The sequence below is a fragment of the Leucoraja erinacea genome, chromosome 3, assembly GCF_028641065.1.
Source record: "Leucoraja erinacea ecotype New England chromosome 3, Leri_hhj_1, whole genome shotgun sequence".
Taxonomy (NCBI): Eukaryota; Metazoa; Chordata; class Chondrichthyes; order Rajiformes; family Rajidae; genus Leucoraja; species Leucoraja erinaceus.
In genome coordinates, this window is record NC_073379.1 from 101,876,105 (window position 1) to 101,900,217 (window position 24,113).

The 24,113-nt window shown below is 43.0% G+C and overlaps 1 protein-coding gene across 4 annotated transcripts in view; it reads left to right on the forward strand.

The window, feature by feature from the left end:
* Window positions 1-24,113, forward strand: part of LOC129695891 (multiple C2 and transmembrane domain-containing protein 1-like) — a 426,884-nt gene that overhangs the window by 277,005 nt on the left and 125,766 nt on the right. For all 4 annotated transcript variants that reach the window (XM_055633328.1, XM_055633326.1, XM_055633327.1 and 1 more), the window contains one exon: window positions 5,546-5,665. In XM_055633328.1, the coding sequence (XP_055489303.1) occupies window positions 5,546-5,665 (120 nt within the window). The remainder of the gene's footprint in view (window positions 1-5,545; window positions 5,666-24,113) is intronic.

Below are 24,113 nucleotides of genomic sequence, written 5' to 3' on the forward strand. Positions count from 1 at the left end.
TGACTCCTGCTTGGTCCATGATTCCCTCTTGGCATGTTACATCCATGATTATTACTGATCTTTTTCTGCCTTCTCAGCAGAAGAGGTGGATTTCTCCGTCACCAGTTAAGTAGTTCTACATTCACATTGGGGGGGTTGGGGGGGGGGGGGTGGACATTTTTTTGAAGTCATTTACTGTTTCTTTGGACCTCAAGCATATTTTTAAACAATAGATGGTTAACATTTATACCAACTATAATTATCGCTATCATAGAACCACTTGAGGGTCCCAACACATTAGGGACAATTTGCAGAATCCAATCAACCTACAAACCCGCATATCTTTAGAATGTGGGAGGAAACCAGAGCATCCGTAGAAAACCCATGCAGTCGCAGTGCAAATTCCCACGTTCAGACAGCACGTGTTCGGGACTGAACCCGGGTCTCCGGCAACGGTAAAGCAGCAGCTCTACCGCTGCGCCACAGTGTTGCCCCTCATGGATGGGTTACTGTTTCTGTACATCGAAACATAGAAACATTGAAAATAGGTGCAGGAGGAGGCCATTCGGCCCTTCGAGCCTGCACCGCCATTCAATATGATCATGGCTGATCATCCAACTCAGTATCCCATCCCTGCCTTCTCTCCATACCCCCTGATCCCTTTAGCCACAAGGGCCACATCTAACTCCATCTTAAATATAGCCAATGAACTGGCCTCAACTACCTTCTGTGGCAGAGAATTCCAGAGATTCACCACTCTCTGCGTTGAAAATGTTTTTCTCATCTCGGTTCTAAAGGATTTCCCCCTTATCCTTAAACTGTGACCCCTTGTCCTGGACTTCCCCAACATCGGGAACAATCTTCCTGCATCTAGGCTGTCCAACCCCTTAAGAATTTTGTAAGTTTCTATAAGATCCCCCCTCAATCTCCTAAATTCTAGCGAGTACAAGCCGAGTCTATCCAGTCTTTCTTCATAAGAAAGTCCTGACATCCCAGGAATCAGTCTGGTGAACCTTCTCTGCACTCAAGATTGACCTGCGCACACTATTATTGCCAGATGCAATACCCATGAGGCATGTTAAATTCATCCTTGTGCCTTCTTTCCATCGGGCGTGTTCATTCTTTCTCCCTTCCAATTTGATAAAGTTGTTTTCTGACATAATTTCACTTGTTCAGTCAAAGTGCAGTGTGTATTTACATACCAATACATACAATACATTAAAAAAAATATACCAATGGTTAATTCAGTCACTGCTCTGCCAAATATTTGGAAAAGTTTCCATTTGTTAAGTTTAAGTTCTGGGTTCTTGTACAGTTCCCATTTCCTTCAACCATTAGAAGCAGTGCCTTTAGTCATTTGGGCATTGTACAAGACTAACCTCATCCCTTTCTAAAACCGTGAAGAAAATCTGTTCCCAGTATTCCTCCTTTGGCTCAGCCAGCATTACATGGCACTTTAGAAACATCTAATTAAAATCTGGAGACACCAGAGACTGCAGATGCTGTGGTTTGGTGCAAGCAACAAACTGCTGGAGGAACTAAGACATTGAGCAGCATCTTTGGAGGCCTGCACAGATGCTGCTCGGCCTGCTGAAATCCCCCAGCTGTTTGTTTATTTGTCTTATTACACTTCTGTAAAGTAACTTTGCATGTTTTTCTACACAAAAAATGAACTAACAAGAGAATACACATTTATATAACCTTTTTGGCATATTCCAAATCAATTCGCAGTGTTTGTGCACCATCGATCAAATAAATGGCAATGTGATAAATTAGTTACTCTCCTTTAGTGATGTTGGTTCAGGGATTGGTATTGGCCAAGGACATTACTGAGAACTCCCCAATCTTTTTCAATCTTTGTCATGGAATCTTGTAGATAAACCTGAGAGAGTAGAGTGCATTGTGCTAAAATAACATATCTGATAGTGTTACACTTGAGAGTACTACACTGCAGTGTCACTTGAGATTATATGCTCTAGGCTTTGAAATGGAACTGAATGTGGCTGTACTGTGTGCCAGTCACAAAATATACTGAAGCAATTCCCCAAGATACCTTTAATAAATCAATTCCCCAAGATACCTTTAACACCACCTCTCAAACCACTTAGAATGAAAGGATATCTTCAATAGAAACATCACACATTACACATTCAACTCGCTGTACATCCTGAAATGAAAATATCTCGTATTTTCTTCTGTGTTGCCAGGCACTTCTGCATTTCATAAGTACATCCACTGCAGAAATTGCACCTACCACGTTTAGGGGCATTTAGGAATGGGCACACATGCTAGTCATACCACAATCAATCAGGATACACAAATGAATAAGCTAAAATCATCAAGCTAAAATCACAGCTCAGAGGTAATAATACAGCTGAGCCAAGATTAAGAATAAGACCAAGACTTTGACAAGAATATAAAGGCTAGGGTACTGTGGTTGATTAAAAAGTAATAATTATAGTTGGTATAAATGTTAACAAGCTATTGTTAGAAAATATAAGGTTATAAGTGATAGGAGCAGAATTAGGCTATTCGGCCCACAATGTTTACACTGCCATTCAAGCATGGCTGATCTATCTCTCCCTCCTAACCCCATTCTCCTGCCTTCTCCCCATAACCCTTGAAACACGTTGTGTTTTGCTCAATGCATTGTTAGAAGTCTGCCTTCAGTTGATGCAGATCTCTTCCCAGTTATCAGGCAACCAAACCACACGACCAACAACTAGAGAGCAATTCTGAGCTATTATCTACCTCATTAGAGACCCTCAGAAATCTTAGATTGCCCAGTGTGCCCAATATATATGAATTGCGTTTTCTTTCTTGTATCCCAATCATTTATATTTAATGAAATTTAGCCTCTAGATTTTCAGTTAATTGTACATTTTAACTTACGTCAACTAGTAGTTTTATTTTAGACATGTCTTATCTTATAACAGTATTGCCTTGTATATCCAAGAAGACATGGTAACTTCTGTTACAAATTTGCAAAGTAATTTGTGACTTTTCCCTTATAGCTTTGTAGCTTATTATGAATTTCTTATTCAAAAATCATGGCATCTAAATACAGTACTTCTGTCCAATTTAAACCTTATTGTTTGTGTCATTTAAACAAAGATTTGACACAGGACAATGGTGCTATGCATTTAACGTTTGTTGCGATTTTTCAATCCTCAGGCAAATGCTTCCTTCTGTGTAAAGGTTTATATTCCATTACCATATTTTAAGTGCTGCTATACTTTCCTTGTCTGAGTCAAAATTTAAATTCAAGTTAATATTTTGGAAAGTTATATTTGATAAAAAAGATGAACAATCAGATGGAGACTTGGGTCAATCCACAGATTTATTAACAACTCCCAGGAGATTTCCATTCATAAAAAAAATATAGTATTGATCTTGGGTGTTGAGATTTATTTTCTCTATATAATAATTTAGTTTGCGTATAATTGATCCAGTCAGCCATTCATCTCCACTATAGAACAATCCAGGTATAGCTGGGCACTGCCTTCACATGATGTAGGCCTAAATGAAGATTTTCTTTTTAAACTGCAGATGTTTAACATCTAAAATGCAACAAAACATGTTGGAAAAGTTCACATCTGTGGGGAGAAAGAGTTAATTTTTAAGTCTTTGACTCTTCATCAGGATTGAGTTTTGATGAAGAATATTCATTGATGGGCTTAAACTTGTGAAGTTGCAGACCAAGCCATTTCATATATAAACTGTATATTTTTAAGGCTTTGCAAAGATGTTCGGTTTTATTATAACTTTATTGAAATCTGGAATAATATTTATATGATTTGATTGGATCAGAATAATGTTTTGGAAAATTTGCTTCTCAATTTCTAACTTCATCCTATGTGGCCACATTGGAATATTGATTGATTTTAAATGATCTTCAGGGATTATTCTTGTTAAGTATGATTTTGCTCAGAAACTCCTTGTTATGTGAGTTAAGCTTTAAATCTTGTCTTCAGTTAATCCACATTCAAAGTTTTTTCCCACCTTACTTTTTCCAGTGTGAAATAGCTTCTTGCCTTTTTTATTAAATCTCCCTTTCTATTCAGTATTTTGCTTGAACTTTCCTTGAGTCAGCTTTGTTACTAGGGGTTCCACACACTTCGAAAAACTAGGATGACAAAATGGAAGTAGCTCAACATAAGTATCCTTTAGACTTGTGTCCACTCCAGCCAGCGATAACTGTGTACACTAACATTATCCTATACACTAGGGACAATTTACAATTTACCTGTAGGTCTTTGGAATGTGGTAGGAAACCAGAGCACCTTGGTAAGACAAACAATTCATGGTCCTGTTATGACCCTGTCCCACTTAGGAAACCTGAAAGGAAACCTCTGGAGACTTTGCGCCCCACCCAAGGTTTCCGGAGGTTGCAGGTGGTTGCCGGAGGTTGCAGGTGGTTGCCGGAGGTTGCAGGTAGTGGAAGCGGGTAGGGAGACTGCCACAAACCTCCGGGAACCTCCAGGAGCCGCACGGAAACCTTGGGTGGGGCGCAAAGTCTCCAAAGGTTTCCGTTCAGGTTTCCCAAGTGGGACAGGGGCATAAGGAACCAGACAATGGCTTGATAAACTAGGGGCATTATTTTAGCTGGGATAAAAGAAGGCTTCTGACAAGATAATGTCTTCCATTGTGATATTAAAGATAAAAAGTGGACACTGAACTTCATGTGAACTAGGAATTTCATTGCTGGTGTATATCCGGTGTTTATGTTAACACAAGGCAAATCTTGGTCTCTGGTGGTCTGAGCTATATTCCCCATTCCCATCCGTGGAGCAATCTCAACCAATGCAATATTTACCCAGTTGCCTCGAAGTGGACTCTGGACATCAGAACATGGATCTGCTTATAGATGTTCAGCCATGCCTTTTTGCTGCATTGTGTGACCTTTAAACAAACCCTTTAGCCACAGTATGCACTCACTTTAGCTTCCATTTCCACCCATATTTTAGGCATATATGTTCATACTGTATAATACATATTGTGGTTACCAAGAATTATAATTGCACAGAACTTACAGATAATAAGTTGTCCATTCCATTTTGTGAAAACGTTTTCTTATTTGATTCTGGTGGTATTTTGTGTTATTAAGAGAGAGTAGAATATCGAAGAACTAGAAGTGTTGAAAATCTGAAATAAAGCTGAAAATACTCAGCAGGTCAAGCAGCATATGTGAAAATGTGAATGTTTAAGGTTTGAGACCTTTTGTCAGAACTGGGAACGTTTTGACATCTTCCCAGTCCTTTGACATTTAATCTCTCACTTTCTTCAAATGTTGGTCAATACCAGCATTTTTTGTATTGGTCGAACTTGTCTTCCAAAAATATTTGAAGCTAATGAATCAGCCATGATCACAATGAATGGTGGTGCTGGCTCGAAGGGCTGAATGGCCTCCTCCTGCACCTATTTTCCATGATTAATCATTAAAAAAAATGTTTTAGACTGGAAGAAGTTAAGCCATTTTCTCATAATCTTGTAGTTTGATTTTGTGTGTCAAAACTAGTCGGACAAATACTCGCGCTCATCTATATTGGCCCGTTGTGTTTTTCAGCTCCTCCTGCAAAACTACCACCGTGTAAGGCGATGCATCATGGTGCTTGTAAATACAGGCCGCTACATTAACAGTTGGTTTGAATGGGAGTCAACACAGAGGAGTGTCATTGCCTTCACGGTATGTACAGTTCAGGATTGTAACAAACATGTGGATGGGTTTTGGATAAAACGAGTGCAATGCACAGTCATTGAGGAGGATGGATCTCATTGAAACTTAAGGGCCTGTCCCACGAGCATGCGCGACCAAACTGGAAGCGGGGGCAGCGCGGAGGTCAAGTGATCCCCGTACAGGGCCGGTCCCACCAGCATGCGCCTGCATGCGGCGAGCGCGACCAAACCAGAAGGGGGGGGGCCACGCGGAGGTCGAGTGAGTGACGTGAATTTCGAGCGAAGTCCACGGGAAGTTTGCGCATGATGTACGGCGTCAAGACGTGCGTACGGCATCGAGACGCTGCGTATGCGTAATTTTTGAACACGGTCAGTTTTTCGATGTCGGGACCAGCTCCGCACAACTCCATACGGCTCCGGCGATCGAAGTGAGACTGGCCCCGCGAGGCCGTACGGCTCAAGCGACCACTTTAGGTCGCGCTTGCCGCATGGAGTCGCATGCTCGTGGGACAGGCCCTTTACTGAATAGTGAAAAGCCTGGATAGATTGGATGCGGAGAGGATGTTTGCACTGGTGGGAGACTCTAGGACCAGAAGCCATAGCTTCAGAATAAAAGGACGTGCCTTTAGAAAGAAGATAAGGAGGAATTTATTTAGTCAGAGGGTGGTAGATCTATGGAATTTCATTGCCACAGATGGCTGTGAAGGCTGGGTAATTGGGCATTTTTTGTGAAGATTCAGAGATTCTTGATTAGTAAGGGTGTCAACGGTTATGGGGAGAAGGCAGGAGAAGGCGGTGGAGAGGAAAAGATAGATCAGCCATTATTGAATGGTGGTGTAGTCTGGATGGGCCAAATGGCTGAATTCTGTCCCTATGACATGGAGTATTTTCACTGTAAAAAGGCACAATCTAAATGGTCCTATATTTGGGTGCGAGCATTTAAAGTCTGTAGACCTCGGCTGGCAATTCATGAATTGGTGTGCATCAGTCAAGGAATTTTTTAAAGACAGTATTTAATTATTTAAAAAAGTGAGATTTAAGGTAAAAGTGTGTGATATTTATGTTTGCTACAAGTTAATAGCTTTCCTCTTTGAAAATGTGAACATATTAATAAGGTCAAAGAAGTCCATCAATGCTCATTCCTCATTAGAAAGTGTGAAACCTTTGAAAAAACTTTTTTATCTCACCTTAGTTTCCTCTCCTTTATTAGAAATATTCCCATTGGCATCATTGCCTCTTCATAATTATAATTTCTCATCCCAGTTTTTCTGGTGGATCAACTCTGCAAGACCCCTCTAGTCTTAATGGCAGTTTTTAAATTGTATATCAAAATTCGATGGCATATCATAGCAGCAACTCGATAACACTGCAATATGTCATATGTACCGAAATACAGAACAATTACATTTTTGCTTGCAGCAGCTTAACAGGTATGTAAACACAGCACAGATGCTCCCCGATTTACGATGCTTCAACTTGCGATATTTCGATCTTACGATGGTGCAAATGCTGGGTTAGCTCAAGATCAAGTTCAAATTTATTTGTCACATGCGCCATAAGATGCAGCAAAATTAATTTACCATGCAGCGTTGCAATGAAAAAAGGACATAATACACACAACATCTTCTTCGTGCTTTTGAGGCAGCAGAAGTCTGCAGCTGGGCGATGCCATCCGGTTCGACATCCGTGGGTGCCCGCCCTAAAAAGGGCGCATGCTCCGGGCTGGCGCCAAGCTGCTGTGCTGCTGCTGTCACTGTTTGTTATCGTTTGCCTGACTGGGCTCACCACAGGGAGGTCAACAACATGAGCCCATACACAACATAATTCAACACAGACAGCGAAAAGGGGGGGGCTATGTGAGGATGCTGTTCATTGACTTCAGTTCGGCTTTCAATCTGACTTGCTGGGGAACTGCTGGAACAGGGGCTTAACACTCCCCTGTGTGCCTGGGTCCTGGACTTTCTCACTGCCAGGCCCCAGGTAGTCAAGATGGGAAGACATACATCCAACACCCTCACCCTGAACACAGGATCCACCCAGGGCTGCGTCCTTAGCCCCCTACTATACTCCCTGTACACACATGACTGTGTGGCCAGGTTCAGCTCCAACTCCATCATCACGTTTGCTGATGACACTGTGGTGGTGGGCCTGATCTCTGATAACGATGAGAGGAGGTGGCTGATCTGGCACTCTGGTGTCAGGACAACAGCGTCCTCTTGGATGTCATCAAAACTGATTGTGTACTTTAATCTGGTGAGGCGGTGCGACTCTGTCTTTTTTTTCTTTTTTTCTCTAGTTAAATGTAGTTGTTGTGTTTTTTTTATACTGTTTTTAACTGTGTATATGTGGGGAGCGGGAAACTGTTAAAAATCTCTTCCCTGCACGGGAGACCAAACCTTTTTCCTGTCGGGTTGTCGTTGGGGCCTAGCACCGGGGAGCGGCCTCCAACCAGGAATGACCTGGGGGCTCCAGTCACGGAGCCTGCGGAGCTGCGGACCTACCATCATGGGGCTGGCCGGCATCGGAGCGTGGGGAGCGGTGGTGACTCGCTGCTGCGGCCCGACCCCGGAGCGCGGAAGCTCCAGCTGCAGCCGCAGGTCCGGCGGACTGGGACATCGGGAGCTCGCGGGTCCGGGTGAGAGACCGCTTTCCGGAGCTCCTGCAACGCGACTTCCCCAGCCCGTGTTGCGGGGTTGGAACGACCCAGAGCGGGGCCATACATCGCCCGGCGCAGCTTTAATGGCTGCGGGACATTCCAATGCCCGCCGGGGGCTCCAACGTGACTTTTGGGCCTGGAGCGGGGCCGTACATCGCCCGGCGTGGTCTAAAATGGCCGTGGGACTTAACATCGCCCGCCTGGGGCTTCGACATCGGGGGAAAATGGTGCAGGGGAGAGAAGAGACTTTGCCTTCCATCACAGTGAGGAGGAGATTCACTGTGATGGATGTTTGTGTAAATTGAATTGTTTGTATGTCTTGTAAGAATTGTCTCTGGTTGTATGGCTGTGGAAACAGAGTTTTGTTTGAGCCTCACTGAGTGACATGTAATAAATATTCAATAGAGCTGATTGTGGACTTTAGGTGGGCATAACATCCTAGGACATACACGCAACTGGAGATAAATGGGGCATCTGTGGACAGGGTGAGCTGCTTTAAATACCTGGGAGTCCACATCATGGAGGATCCGACATAGACAACACACACTGCCGCACTGGTGAGTAAGGCAAGGCAGCACCTTTACCACCTCGGGCAGCTGAGGAACTCTGGGGCTGTAGAAAGCATCTTGTCCGGTAACATCACAATCTGGTTTGGGAACTGCTCTGCCCAGGACAGGAAGGCTCTGCAGAGGGTAGTGCGTTTGACCGAATGCACTATGGGAACTACACTCGCCCCCCTGCAGGACCTATACATCAGAAGGTGCAGATACAGAGTCAGCAACATTATGGGGGACCTCTTCCACCCCAGCAAAAGTCTTCTAGATGCTACGGTCAGGCAAACGCCTCCGCTGTCATGCTGTGAAAACAGGGAGGATGAGATGGAGTTTCTTCCCACAGGCCATCTGGACTGTAAACTCTTATCTCACCAGGGACTAATTTACTGTGCTTTTTAACATTTTTGTTTTTTTTCTAGCGTAAATACTGATTCTGTTCCATTCTGTTCTGTAGTTTTTGCACAGTTCGCAGGCATTGTCACTTTCATTTCATTGCCCATCCTATATGTGTGTGTGTGACAAATAAAGTTGACTTGACTTCACATCCACCACAGAATTCTTCACTGGCAGTACAGTTCAGACAGTCCTCCTCCTCCTCCTCCTCTCCTTGTTCACTCATGGTTGGAGCCCTGCCCCACCGTAGTCACCGCTACAGACGGCCCGATGTTCAACCCCTCTGGTCGGGATGGTCAGAACGCCGACGTTGGGACAGGTCGAGCGCACCCCACGGCCTGGAGCTGCCGAATCGGCCACCTCCTTACCGGAGGCCGCGGCTTCGAGATGGTGTAGGCCGCAGGCCGGAGGTCGGAGCTCTTCTCCGGCGACCCCCGACAAGGGGGTCCGCGATGTTAAAAGTCCCCGCTGCACCGCCGCTGAAGCTCTGAGCCTGCGTTGTTAAAGTCCCCACTGCGCCGCCGCTGAAGCTCTGAGCCTGACTCCGGGAAAGGCCGCACCAAACCAGCTGTAACGCCGTGAGGTGGGGGGCGAAGAAGCGACGAGGAAGAAAGTCGCATCTCCGTCGAGGTAGGCGCCTGATAAATGGTTTCCCCCCTATTTCCCCCCCACCCCAACACCACCCCCCTCACACTAGACATACAGAGAAACACTAAAACATACTTTTGGACATACAAAAAAACCCAAAAAAAGTCAAAACAACAAACCCGCTGCAGGCGAGGTAGCTGACTCGCAGTGCCACTGGAACCGGATCTTCCAGTCACGTAATCAAATTGTATTAAATGCGTTTTCGACTTACGATATTTTCGATTTACAATGGGTTTATCGGAACGTAACCCCATCGTAGATCGAGGAGCAGCTGTACTCATAGATAACATAATAAACAAAAAAAGTAAAATATATCAAAGACCTCAAAAAAGCTTGAAGTCCTTAGCGCAACCAAGACAGTTTGTAGTTCATATCTATAATGTTCAAAATGTTACTGATCTTTGTCATAGCTTTATTATAATTAGACTTCAATTTTCAGAGAAGTACAAGGGAGAAGTTTGTACTCAGTTGCTGGGTTTAAACACATACTGTGCTCTGTACTCTGCTTCCATTGTCTTTAGGTTCTTTACTGGTCAAATTGTCCTTTCAAAATCACTGGACATTTTCTTTCTGTGATTGCAAACCAGATTTTTCTGTTTAATGCTCCTCATTTCCTTTACCAACTAACCATTATTTAATTCCATCATTAATGGTTGTGGTATTTTCCGAAATGCTCTAAAGAGTGCATGTGCGTTTGCTGTACGTGATAGACACTGACCTGGATAATTAGTCTGTAGATGACAGTTTCAGAAGAGGACTTGTGCAACACCAGTGGCACCTTAAGTTAATAACTTGCCCTTAGCTTAGCAAATTGTGCCAACGTACTTCACAGAATTGCAGTCGGACAAAAATGGAATCCAAAACGAATACGGAGATATTAGAAGTGAATAAATAATTGTTCAAATGTAAGGTGAGAAATAACCTCCTGACACCCACCAAAACAATTCCAAATGTTAAAGGTGCAAAAGTACTGCTGAGGGACAGTAACATCTGCCTGCCTGGAGGAGGATGTGACATTTATTAAAAACAGCAGTACTCTAGAATAGGTTAATCAGCAGATATCCTATATCTTCAATTATCCATCAACCAAATTGTCTGATAAATAGAATTGCGGCAAATCTTTTAGCAGAAGTTCACATGCAAAAGTCATTACATAAATTTAATGGAGGAACTTTTAACCTTTTTTTAAAGTACAGGTAATTTGCTGTGCCAGCATTTTTGCCCGGATGAAATGAGTTTTTGAGAGTTGTATTCTCATCAATGTGACACTATTCAACATTTACATTTGATATTTCACGGAGTTAATTTCTGGTCTGAAGGCCCACTGGGATTTGAACTGTAGTGCTGCATAAATGAGGCAGTGTATTGATCAGTTAACATTTCCGGTGCATTTTTGGTATGCTTTGAAATTAATGAGACTTCAAGCCAAAAATGTCAAAGTACTCCAGCAAGCAATGATGCTTAGTTTTGCATTTACAGTCTCTGGCCTGATCAAATTAATAAATTGTGGATTATTGAAAAAGTCTTGCTTCTGACTACTGAGCACAAAGGAGCAGCTCAACCTCTTTCAAAGGTTGGGGCAATCTTTAAATTCAAAGTATGCTAAGTTTGCATTTATTATTAACCCTTTAAGAACAAATAACAGATGATATCAATTAATTTTTTGCAGAAGAGAGGAAAGAATAGAATTTTCCAAGATCCTTCAGTTGATTTCTGGGACGTACTTTTCTTTATTAACTTGCAAGTTAACAAGTTTTGTTATTTCTCTGTTGTGTTTCCTCATTCCTTTAGAAGTATGTTTGCTTCATTTGCAGTCAGTTACTTTTTGATGGAGTCAGCACCTGTAGCATGTTGGACTGATGAGCAGGTTCATTTTATAGGGAGGTGTTAGTGATTGCTTGTTGTGAGTATCAATGGCATTTTTTTCGGGTTTGGGGGCAATGCAGTGGGATTCCAGAGCATTATTTATTATTAAATAACATTCTCGACTTGGAAGTACATTCTGTCAAATTAAGTAAGAGAAACATTCAGCTGTCTACCTCTTGCATATTGAAAGCTTCTGTTGATCTGCAGGCATATCTGATTTCAAAGATCTGGTTTCTTGCTCTTGCCCTGTTTATGGTTTGATTCACATGGGGTTTAGAGTCATAGAACAATACTGCATGGAACAGGCCCATTGGCCCAACTCGCACATGCCAACCTCATTGCTTAATTGAGCTAGTCTTGCCTCTATCACTTTCTCTGACAGATCATTTCATGTATACACACCTGTGTGTAAAAAGTTGCCCTTCGGGTCCCTTTTAAAACTTTCCCCTCTCACTTTAAACATACGCCTCTACTTTTTTGACTCCCCTACACCGGGGAAGAGACTGTGTCACCGTATCTATGTCCCTCATGATTTTCTATACCTCTACAAGATGATCCTTCAGCAACATATGCTCCAGGGAAAAAAACCCTCCAGACCTGGTAGTATCCTTGTAAAGCTTGTTTGCATACTTTCCATTTTAATGACGTCCTTCTCATCACAGGCCGACTACAATTATGCACAGTACTCCACATGCGGCCATACCAACATCTGGTACAGCCCCCTAACCGATGAAAGCAAGGATGCCAAATTCCTGTTTTTTTACCACCCTGGGCACCAGTTTCATCAACATTCACGGAATTATGTACTTGGACCCCTTCGTTTCTCTGTTTTACAAAACCCCATACACCCTACCATTTACTGTATAATTCCTGCCCTGGTTTGTTGCACGAAATTTCTTCACCTCCCATTTATCTGAATTAACCTCCTTCTGTAATTTATCGGTCATTGGTCCAGTTGGTCAACATCTCATTGTAATTGTACATAATCTTCACCATCTCCTGTACCACCAGTTTTACCATCATCCACAAACTTTCTAACTGCATCACTTACATTCACATTTAACGGCTGCTGATTACCAAGTAGCCAATGTCTACCGTTCTTAGATCATCAATCTTCTTGGTAATCTTTAAAAAAAAAAATCAAATAGGTGAGGCACGATTTCCCGCACACAAAGACATGTACACTATCCCTTGTCCTTGCCAGTGCATGTAGATCCTATCCCCTGCAATAAATCTTCTGCCACCAATGTTCGGCTCACTAGTCTGCAGTTCCCAGGCTTTTCCTTGAAGCTTCTTTTAAATAGAGGCACGACATTAGCCACCCACCAGCCTTCCAGCAATGCACTATTGCCTACTGATGATATAAATATATTTGCTAGGATATATATTTGCTTCCCACAATATCCCAAGAGTGACTTGAGTATCCATCAATAAATTCTTTACCACATACACACGCACACGCATTCGCTCACACACTCTCACACTCCTGAGAAGAATCTAAAGGATCATTTTATTCAAGCATCTCTAACAGCAGCACTCGTTTATGTTATAAGATTAACAAGTTCACCGAAACTTAATATACCATGGAGAAAATTTCCCAATGGCATAGAATTTAACAGGTAAAATAGAGCACATCCCATCATTTATCCAATCAATTTACAATTGTTAAAACCATAAATGAGTCAACCATTTGTCAATGACAAGATCATTATCAATCTTAACTAACCATATTTTAACTGGAAAATGCTCCCAAATTGATTATTATATTGGGTTTGTGAATTTGACCATAGAATAATGTATTCCTTTGTATACTGTGAATTCCTTTCAATGGATCCTGACGGCCAAGAGTGTTGCCTTTGATTTTACCTTTGCGCCATCAGTCCCCATACAAAAATCTTGTTCCTCGAGGAAGGCTTCTTTGTTGTTGTCTGCTGCTCCTCCTCCTATTCTTCGCCCTCACGTATATATCCCCCACGTTATGGTCTGCTGTGGCTTATGAAGTTAACGTGGGAATGATAGGTGGTGCAGGAGGAGATACGTGATGGGATTGGGAGCGTTGTGGATTGTGCTTCTTCCCCCTTTTATGCAAGACTTCTATGTGCTCACAGAGTGCTCATGGGCATAAAGAGATTCCCAGGAGTCGGTGAGGATTCTGCATCTCATCAATAAGGCTTTTTGCACATAAATCTCAAATCTTCTGTCTGCCTTCCTGTTAATCACTTCCTGTGACAGATCTGGAATAAAAAAAATGTTTGTGGTCTGATGTTAAACATGCGAATAACCTGCTGAGCATAGTTGGGGATGTTGGCCTGGGATGGACATTGATATTGGTTGGTTTATGTGGCCATGGATATTGTGTGAAGGGCATCAATAGTATCTTGCCCATGGCTTGTGATGCTCACTGCAGGTTGTCCAGTCTCAGAAGCGTATTAGGTTTCTCCTGATTGACCAAAGCATGGCACATGGAAGGCAGTGGTAAATTTCAGTATGTCACCTTGGCTTTCACTGAGAGATTGTTCGTGAGATATAGGAAGTGATCAGTGTTTTCGGGGGGGGGGTCCAAGTAAACCTCTATTGTGAATTTCACCTAGAGTAAGCCTCTTATCTCATGGGGAATGAAAATTGCCAAGAATATAATAGCTGAACTGGTTATGTGCATACTGATGAGGTGTATGACCAGCTTGTTGATTGATCCACGTAATTTACATTGTTACAACAGATATACACATTTGAGAGATTTGTGTCACTAACAAATGAAAATTGCAAAAAATAGTAGTAATTTGTGCTGATGCTTAGTATACCGACATGTTCATTTAAAATACTTTATAAGATTTCTCAAATGGGTTTAAAATATTTCAAGGGCACAAACAAAAGAAGTAGGAGGGTAGATCATTCTGCCCCTCATACCTGCTTTGCATGGCTGATTTTCTTGTACTAACCTACTGTACATCCCTTGATTCCCTTAACACTTGAATATCGCCTTTGGCAACAAATATAATCGCACTATTTGGGAGAGGAGGGAGAAAACCAATGGAGAACTGCAGACCATTTAACCCAACATCAAATTTAGGGGATATGCTAAAATCAATTATTAAAGAAGTGGCAAAAAAGATAGAAAATTATAATAGGATTGGGCATAATCCAACCTTGATTTATAAAAGGGAAATCATGTTTAATAAATCTGTTAGAATTTTTGAGGTTGTAGCTAACAATAAAGATAAGGGATAGATGGAGGGATGATGGTTTCCATGGCTGGGTTGTTTAAACAAGTCACACAAATATCCAGTGAAATTTATGTCCTTTCAAACTGGATTTTGCAATGTAAGATCATTTTTCCTCAATCTCAAAACAAACTTGCACCACATTTGATTAGTACAGGTGTAAGGGGTTATGGGGAGCAGGCAGGTCAATGGGGTTAGGAGGGAGAGATAGATCGGCCATGATTGAATGGCAGAGTAGATTTGATGGGCCGAATGGCCTAATTCTACTCCTATAACTTAGAACCTTGTGTCCTTGCATTTGCTTAAAACATTTCTCCTCTGAACATAAAGCTATGCCCTCCAGCCTTCGCCATTTCCAGCCTGGGAAAAAGATTTGGATACTCTTCCTTATCTTTGGCCCTCATCATTTTAAATACTACTATCAGGATTGAAATTTATCCCTGAGAAGTGCGAGATGTTGCAGTTTGGTATGTCAAATCAGGCTAGGACTTACACAGTAAATGGTAGAGCCCTGGAGAGTGTTGCAGAACAAAGAAATCTGAGTGTAGAGGTGCACGTTCCCGAAAGGGGCTGTTCCACTGCGGCGACCTTTCAGCGACTGGTTTTGACCTTCAAGCTCGAGGGCACTCGCCTGATAAACCCCGAGCTGGATCGATTGACCACACACACAAAAAATGTTCCGCGACCTAGCTGAGGCCGCAAATATGCGGGAACTTCCCTCGAGCATGAAGGAGAGTTCCAGTGACCTCATAGGACCACGTGTCGACCATGCTGCGAGTTTGAATCGAGGTCAAACTCCTCTAAACTCGCAGATTAGGTCGCCGCAGTGGGACAGCCTCTTTACTGTGGCGAGTCAGGATGACAGTGTGGTTGGTGAATGAGGCGTTTGCTACACTTTCTTTTATTGGGAAGAGTATTGAGTACAAAAGTTGGGACATCATGAAGCAACTGCCAGTCATTAGTGAGACCACACTTAGAGCATTGTTTGCATTTGTGATCACCCAGTTCCAGGAAGGATGTCATTAAGTTGGGAAGAGTATGGAAGAGATTCACCAGGTTGTTCCATGGTGTTGCAGACTAGAATTACTGCTTTGGGATGACAAATATAAGTGAAAATAATACAGTTAAAGATCTATTTGTGTCATTCATTTGTTTTCCCCATTGCTAGTGCTTTGCATTTAAATAAAGACCCTTCAGATTTTGTTCCCTCTAATCTGACCATGGAAGCAAACTCTTTAATCTGAATGCCCTGTGACCTCTTGACACACTCATTATTATTCATTTTGGAAACCTGAATTATTGTCTGTTCCTTTCCCTTCAACTTTCTAAGTTTTGCCTCAGCAGAATACTAAACATTTCACTGAAAGCATTATTGATGGCTTTGATATTGAAACATTTTAAATAGGTTTTACGAAGGATAGACTTTATTTTATTGGCATTCTTACAGTTTTAAAAATCAGTGGATGCTGTACTGTTTAGGTAAACTTGAAAAGACATATCCAATACTTAGTATCTAAATTGAAGAGGAAAAATGTTGAGGAAATGTATGCATTTTCTAATTCCAATATTTCCCAATAAATTTTAAATTTTAAGAGCTGCATAGATTTGCTGAATCTAGCGAGAGAGACAAAATTGTGTTAACTCGTTCCACATTCCTCCATTTGCTTCCTCAGGAGTTTGAGGAAATTTGGCATGTCTCCAGCCTTACATATATGCACTATAGAAAGCACACTTCCGAGTTGCATCACAGCTTGGTTTGGGAACTGCTCAGCTCAAAATCGCAAGAAATTGCAGGAATTGTATTGTAGCCCAGTCCATCCCACAGACCAGATTTCCCACCATTGACTCCACCTGTACATCATGTTGCCTCAGAAAAACAGCCAACATGATCAAAGACTTGTCCCACCCCAGTCATTCCTTCTTCTCCCTGTTTCCATCAGACTGAAGGTGCAGAAACTTGAACGTGCGTACCACCAGGCTCGGGAACAGCTTGCTCTCCTCTGTTATCAGGCTTACCAGAATGGTCCCTTCCATAAGCTAGGGTGTTGCCCAATTGACCTCTGCCCCATTGTGGACTTTGGACCTTACCTATCGAACTGATGTGCTACAATGCTGAAAATTATATTATGCACTTTGTATCTTCCAGTTTGCTTTATCTATTGTTCTTGAGTTTGACTGTATTTATGCATAGTATATCTGTTTGGATAGCATGCAAATCTAAGCTTTTCACTGTACCTTGATAGACACGACAATAATAAATAGTGAGATTAAACGAGTACTTACCAGTACGAAGTTTGATCTGTATTTTATGAGGAGTTACGATGAGGGATTACGTGAAGAACCCACCCAGTGCGCAGGCGCGGCATACTTCCAAGCAGCGGTGTGGAATCACAGGTAGACACAGTATTGAAGTAAAGATAGTAAAGATTAATGAGACATCAGCTCGAGTTTGATCTATACAACGAGGGTGGGAGCGGAGGGCACGTAATCCCTCATCGTAACTCCTCATAAAATACAGATCAAACTTCGTACTGGTAAGTACTCGTTTAATCTCACTATTTTACTTCGGAGTCACGTGAGTGACTACGTGAAGACTTCAAAGGTCTGTGATTTCAAACCGTGTAACAGCTATATCACTCACTGCCGAAAGTTCATCGAGGGAGGAAGTGGTATCTAAAGACCAACGAATTTGTTAGTTTTTTGAAACAAAATTGTTTATTTAACAATAACAAAAAATAGCTCCCCTGGGCTTTAAATTATAAGTTTGCAGATTCTAAAATTTTCTCCGCAAACACGTCCTTCTCCATCAGCGGTTTGTGGTAGAATTTTTGGAACGTTGACTCCCTTGACCATCCCGCTGTACTAAGGATGTGGTCTATGGGAACCTGCATCCGTTCCGCCGCTGACGTGGACGCTGCCCTGGTTGAATGGGATTTAAAAACATCCGTGTTAATCCCCGCGGTTTTTAGGACCTGTTTCAACCATCTAGATATTGTCTGGCTCGTAACCCGTCCAAAAGGCTTTTTATGGCTGACCCATAAGGCTTTTTCACTCCCTCTAAGTGTTTGGGTTGTGTCTACGTAATCGTATAGATGGGTCACAACACACAGCCTAGGTTCTGGAGGGTAGGCCCGGAAGATTAACGGAGAGTTGGGTATACCTGGCCTGCTTTGTTTAACCAACCCCGGAATGGTAAATGTAATGGAATCTGGGGTGGTCACCATGTTGTCCAGTCTTAGTTGATGCAGCGACTGAACCCTTTGTGCAGAGACGAGCGCCATGAGCATGAGAGTCTTGATAGTGGACTGCTCCAGACTCAAGGATCCCACCGGAGGCCAACCTCTAAGGTGTGACAAAACTACACTTACATCCCATACATGGGTGTATCTGGGTGTAGGGGGTTTAGTATTATAAATCCCTTTGAGGAGTTTTATAACCAGAGGGTGGGATCCAATGCTGTGATGTCCTGAAGGCATAAGGTAAGCGGACAGGGCGCTCCGTGCTGCATTGATGGCACTGTAGCTCATCTTTTGGTCATGGTGCAAGTGGCCCAGGAACTCCAGCACGTCCGTGATCGAGGCTGTCTTGTATGATGTCCCTGCATCCAAGCAGTACTGCTCCCATTTTCTGATGTAGGTCAAGTACTGCTTCTTGGTAGAGACTCGCAGGGATGCCGACATGGTGGTGATTGTTCGTTCTGATAACCCCAATCCCTGGTAAGGCCTGTTCAGAACCTGGAAACCAGGAGTTTCAATTTTTGATGGCATGGATGGCTTATGCCGGATACCGGGTGAGTCAATAGTTGTGGGTGGCTGTGAAAAACCATAGGTGACTCTACCACCATGTCGTGGAAGACTGGGAACCATGGTTGGGTAGGCCAGTCGGGTACAACCAGAATACCTGAAGCTGAGTCTGCTTTTATTTTCTGGAGTACCCGGCTGATGAGGCAGAAGGGAGGGAAAGCATAGAAAAAGAAATTTCCCCAATCCAGCGTGAAGGCATCTACCGCTGCTGCCTCTGGGTCTGGTTCCCAAGCCACATACATGGGTAGCTGGTGATTTAATCTAGACGCAAACAAATCTATATCTGGCGTACCGTATTGCTTAACAATTCTAGCAAATATTTTTGGGTCTAACATCCATTCGATGTTGTCATTGAATTTTCGTGACCTGGTGTCCGCCACTGTGTTTAGCTTGCCTGGTAAATAGGCAGCTGATAGCCAAATATGTCTCTCGACACACCATTGCCAGATTATAGTAGTCAATTTGTCGCATGATACTGATTTAATGCCACCCATGTGCTGGATGTAAGACACCGCCGTTGTGTTATCAATCATTAACCTGACATGCACATGCCGCATATCGGATGCATATGCTTTTAGCCCATAAAAGGCGGCCAGCATCTCCAAATAATTTATGCCAAGTGATTGTAGTAGCGATGCCTCTGAATTAGTCCATCTGCCACCTGTGCTGGATATAGAGTTAGTAGCTCCCCAGCCTAAAGCACTGGCATCCGTTGTAATGGCTATGTTAGGATTGGTGACGGCGATAGGACTGTAACTGTGCCAAATGTTATCCACCCACCACTGAAGTTCTGATTTGGCTTCAGCGGGTAAATCCATGGGTCGGTCATAATGCCCCCTACTTAGACGTAGTGCATGTGTCCTTGCTCTTTGCAGATTTTGATAATGCAAGGGCCCATATTGTGCAGCTGGGAATGCTGCTACTATACTACCAATGACTCTGGCCACATGCCGTATCCTTGGTTGCGGTTTTGCGATTAAGTTGTTACAGGCTTCTGTTAATGTAGCCTTTTTGTCTCTTGGCAGAGTGACAGTCATACGGATAGTGTCAATAGTGAAGCCTAGGTAATCCATGTTAGTTGTTGGCTTCAATATTGATTTATCTGGGTGTAGAACAAATCCCAATGTTTCAAGGAGTTGTTTAGTAGCTAAAACTCCTGCGACAGCTAGTTCCCTTGTTCTCCCCAATATGAGAACATCGTCCAGATAGGCCATGACTAAATGTTTCTGTTCTCTTAATTTTTTCATGGCCACTTTGAGAATTTTAGTAAATAATCTGGGAGCTGTCGTTAAACCATTGGGTAATGCTCTATACTGCCATAGTTGCCCCATCCAGATAAATTTCAGATATCTGAAATGATCCTTATGTATGGGTACTAAATAGTAAGCATCCTTGATGTCTATGCTTGCCATGAAGTATCCCTTGGAGATCAGTTGTCTGGCAGTAACAAATGTCTCCATTTTGAAATGTTGATACTCAACAGACTGATTTAGTGATGTCAAATCAATGATAATACGACATCCACCATCTTTTTTAGTTTTGATAAATATATTCGATACAAATTCCAATGGCTCGTGTCTGGCCCTCTCTATGATGCCCTTGGACACGAGCCTATCTAGTTCAGCTTGTCCTTCCACCTTTTCTGATTCTGAGGGGAGGAATACCCTTTGGGGTATGTGCTGAACTGGCGGTTCTATGCCTGATTTAAATTCAATTTTGTATCCACTGATACTGTTGAGTATAAACTTGTTGCTAGTAAAGGAGCACCAAACATGTTTGAAGAACCTTAAACGCCCTCCTGTTAATACAACACCCTTTGTCTGCGTATGTCGACAGGAACCAGACCCCACCTACCTCCATGTTTATTTCTGGGAGCGTTTGCGATGGGTTTGGCCCGAGGGTGTCCTTGTTGGTGCTGTGGTGGGGCGGCGTATCTTCCCACGGCTCCGCCCTGGGCCCCGCTCTAAAAAAGAGCTCTGGGGGTAGTGAGAGGCGGTCACCAGGCTTTCACCAGCTCGGTACCTGCTGGTGGATGCCGAGGCGTGCTGCCAACTGGGTGTCTTCACCCTGCTCGGTCCTGGCGCTGCCCTCATGAGGCCTACAGGTTTGGCCGCCTCTTCCAGTTCCTTGAGCCTTTTTGTCAAGTCGGCCCCGAATAGTAGCGCCTCCTTCTCTGGCGCCGGAGCTTTGCAGAGGCCCGCGTATTTGGGGTTGAGGGCAGGCCTGATGTTTTCACGCCTTAGGTTATTGAGCTCGTATTGTGTGTTACACATTAGTGCCAGCACATCCTGCTGGGGTGTAGAGAGCTCTGCGTTCCCGGTGGACCGAGCAAAGGCGGTAATGGCTGCAGTGTGGAGCTTCAGGATACGCTGCATTTTCAGCTCTTGCGTCCTGATGTGCTGCCCCAGCTGGTTCCATATTTGGCCGTTTACGGTTTTTACCTGCAGCGCCTCGCAGTTTTCCGGCGCTGTGTAAGTGTCGAGGGCCTCCTGAATGACCTTTCCTTGCAATGGCTTATTAGAGAGCCTGTTGATACTGGCCGCCATTCTTGGTGGTAGTATCATTCCGGTCCTCGGGGGCGTCGCATACCTGCTGACTACACCCAGTAGCTCTTCTTCCTCCAGCTCGCCTGGCATGCTTGCGCTGTCGTCCGCCTGCCCTTGTGATAGACCAGCCCAGTCCTGGCCTCCCTTACTGACCTCAAACAAGGAGGGAACAGAAGGGTGTGGCGATGGTTTGGAGGAGGCCATAGCCCGTCCTCCTTGGAGATGCCTTGCCTGCATCTCCTCGTCGAGCATCTGCTCGAGCAGCTGCCTCATGCAGCTTAAGCGGCCGTCTCCCCGTTTCGCCGGTGGAGAGTGTTCCCGTTCCTCCGACGAGTCGGAGGCCACCGGCCGGTCTGTTTTACGGGTTGCTTTTCTCCCTGTGCAGGGCGTCGCAATCGGCGGCACAGGGAGCGGCTTGGCGTCGGGTGTGCGGGAGCGTCCAAACAGCTCCTCAGCCGCTGGTGGCTGCCGCCCAGATATTGACCCCTCCTCGGGTGGAGTTGGGCAGGCAGTCCTCCTTGTTGGTCGCTTACGGCTAGCCATGGCTTTTTCGTCCGTTTAGCGACTCTGTAACACAAAAGACTCACTTACCTGAGGTCTTGTCTTTATGCTGCCGCTGGAGAGCCTGGCTCCAGCTGCTGCCGCTGTAGCGCTGCTGACGTAATGCCGCGCCTGCGCGCTGGGTGGGTTCTTCACGTAGTCACTCACGTGACTCCGAAGTAAAATCTAAATCTAAACCTACACTTCCAACCCCGGCCAGATGTGTTGGTAAATCACTTCAATAATTTCCACCAGGATAAGTTCCTTCTCAATTTTATCAGAGAAGAATTGAAAGGGCTCAAATAATATTGGTTAATTTAGAATTATTTAAATTCTTTTAATTGTTAATTTTTGTATTTCATTATAAGTTTAAAATATTTGTTATAATTTGGATCATTTGTAATGCCTTTTGAAGGTCAGAAATATTAAATATTTATGTCAGGTTTGACAGCCAGCTAAACTGGGGAGTGCCTTAAACATTTATTTAAGATATTTTGTAGGCGAGGTTATTCATGGCACATCCAATATGGAAGGTCGTTTATCATCAAAGAAGCCATTTCATTTCTACATAAGATTCTCCTGGAGAAAAACAGGCAAGGTGGTGTGAACTCACTCTTCATAGTTCAACAACAGATAGGGGCTGCTTGTCACAAATTCTAGGTCAAATAAAAGGAATTTCAATACTTTGCAAACATTTACTTTGCAATGTAGCAGTTTAAGTCCCTACTCAAACTTCACATATTGTCCTTGGGGAGATCAGGGAACTGTTAACCATACTTTGCCTCAGGCAGAAAGTTGTTAAATCTACTCCAGAGCTTCATTTCGAAGAAATACCAAAGGCAAAATCTATTTCAGATTTTTGCTTTTCTATTTTTTATAAAATATTAATAATGAAATCTTTGGAAGTTTACAAAAAAATCATTTCCCTTGTTCGGATGTTAACCTTTAGCCCATTGCATATAATATGTATACAAGACATATTCAGAATTGCAACTTTAAAACACCCTATTAGACAACTATTATAGTAGACCCAGTTCATTCCAAATTTCAAAGCAATTTGCTTAAGCATTGAGGGCATCTTCTTCTAACCAACTGTTTTGCCATGTTAACATTCATATGTAGCTGGTGAAAAATATGTAATAGATTATGCTGTTACTGGCAATAGTTTAGGATGTGAATAGATGAAAAAGAAAGCAGTGAAACAAAAAAACCTTGCCTCTTAATAGTATTAGGTTTCCGAATTGACATGGTTTTCTACAATGTAATTCAGATCTAAATCACTTCAAATGTCATTGCAGCTTCTTTTTATTAGGTAGATGAAAAAATTAACCTGCAGGACATTTGTTTATTAATCTGCTTTTACAGCCTTGTACTTGGTTACTGGCTGTTAGGTCATAGAAATATTACTTTGAGGTCTGAATGTTAATAAACCGTGGATTTTAAAAATGCATGGAAAGTTACAGAATAGGACAATTCTGCAGGGAATTGTGACCCAATCAGAAGCACTTGTAGCAATTCTTTGAAATGTTAGGTTTAACTTTATTTGCAGAACTCCAATATGTACATGGATCCTGGATGAAAGCGGGAGGAGGGATGTTATATATAGGAAGTTACACAAAAAAGCTGGAGGAACTCAGCGGGTGCAGCAGCATCTATGGAGCAAAGGAAATAGGCAACGTTGCCTATTTCCTTCGCTCCATAGATGCTGCTGCACCCGCTGAGTTTCTCCAGCTTTTTTGTGTAACCTTCGATTCTCCAGCATCTGCAGTTCCCTCTTAAACACTGTTATATATAGGAAACCTGGTTTCCTGGCAATCTTGCAGAAATTAATTATTTTTTAAGTGTTTTCCTCCTCATCATCATATCTGAGACAATAACTTGCAAGTCACAATAACTTGTACCATTATATTCAATAAGCAATAACATACACCATTATATTCCCTTCAAGCTTTAACCAAGCTCCCCAATCGTAGGTTAGAGCTTAAAGTGAATACAATTGGTGCAAGTTAGAGAGTCAAAAAATTGTAGCCACATGCAAGTTAGCATATTGGGTCTGGGGACACACTTTCTTGCTACACATGGGCCACTTGAAGTGCAAGAAAAGTGCTTTAAAAAATCAAACATATCTCCTTTTACTTTGTTGTTATCCCAACAATTTGAAAATGCTGTTAAGAAAGAGGCACAGACTTGTTGAATGACAGGAGTGAGTGGCTGATTATCCAAATGGGCAG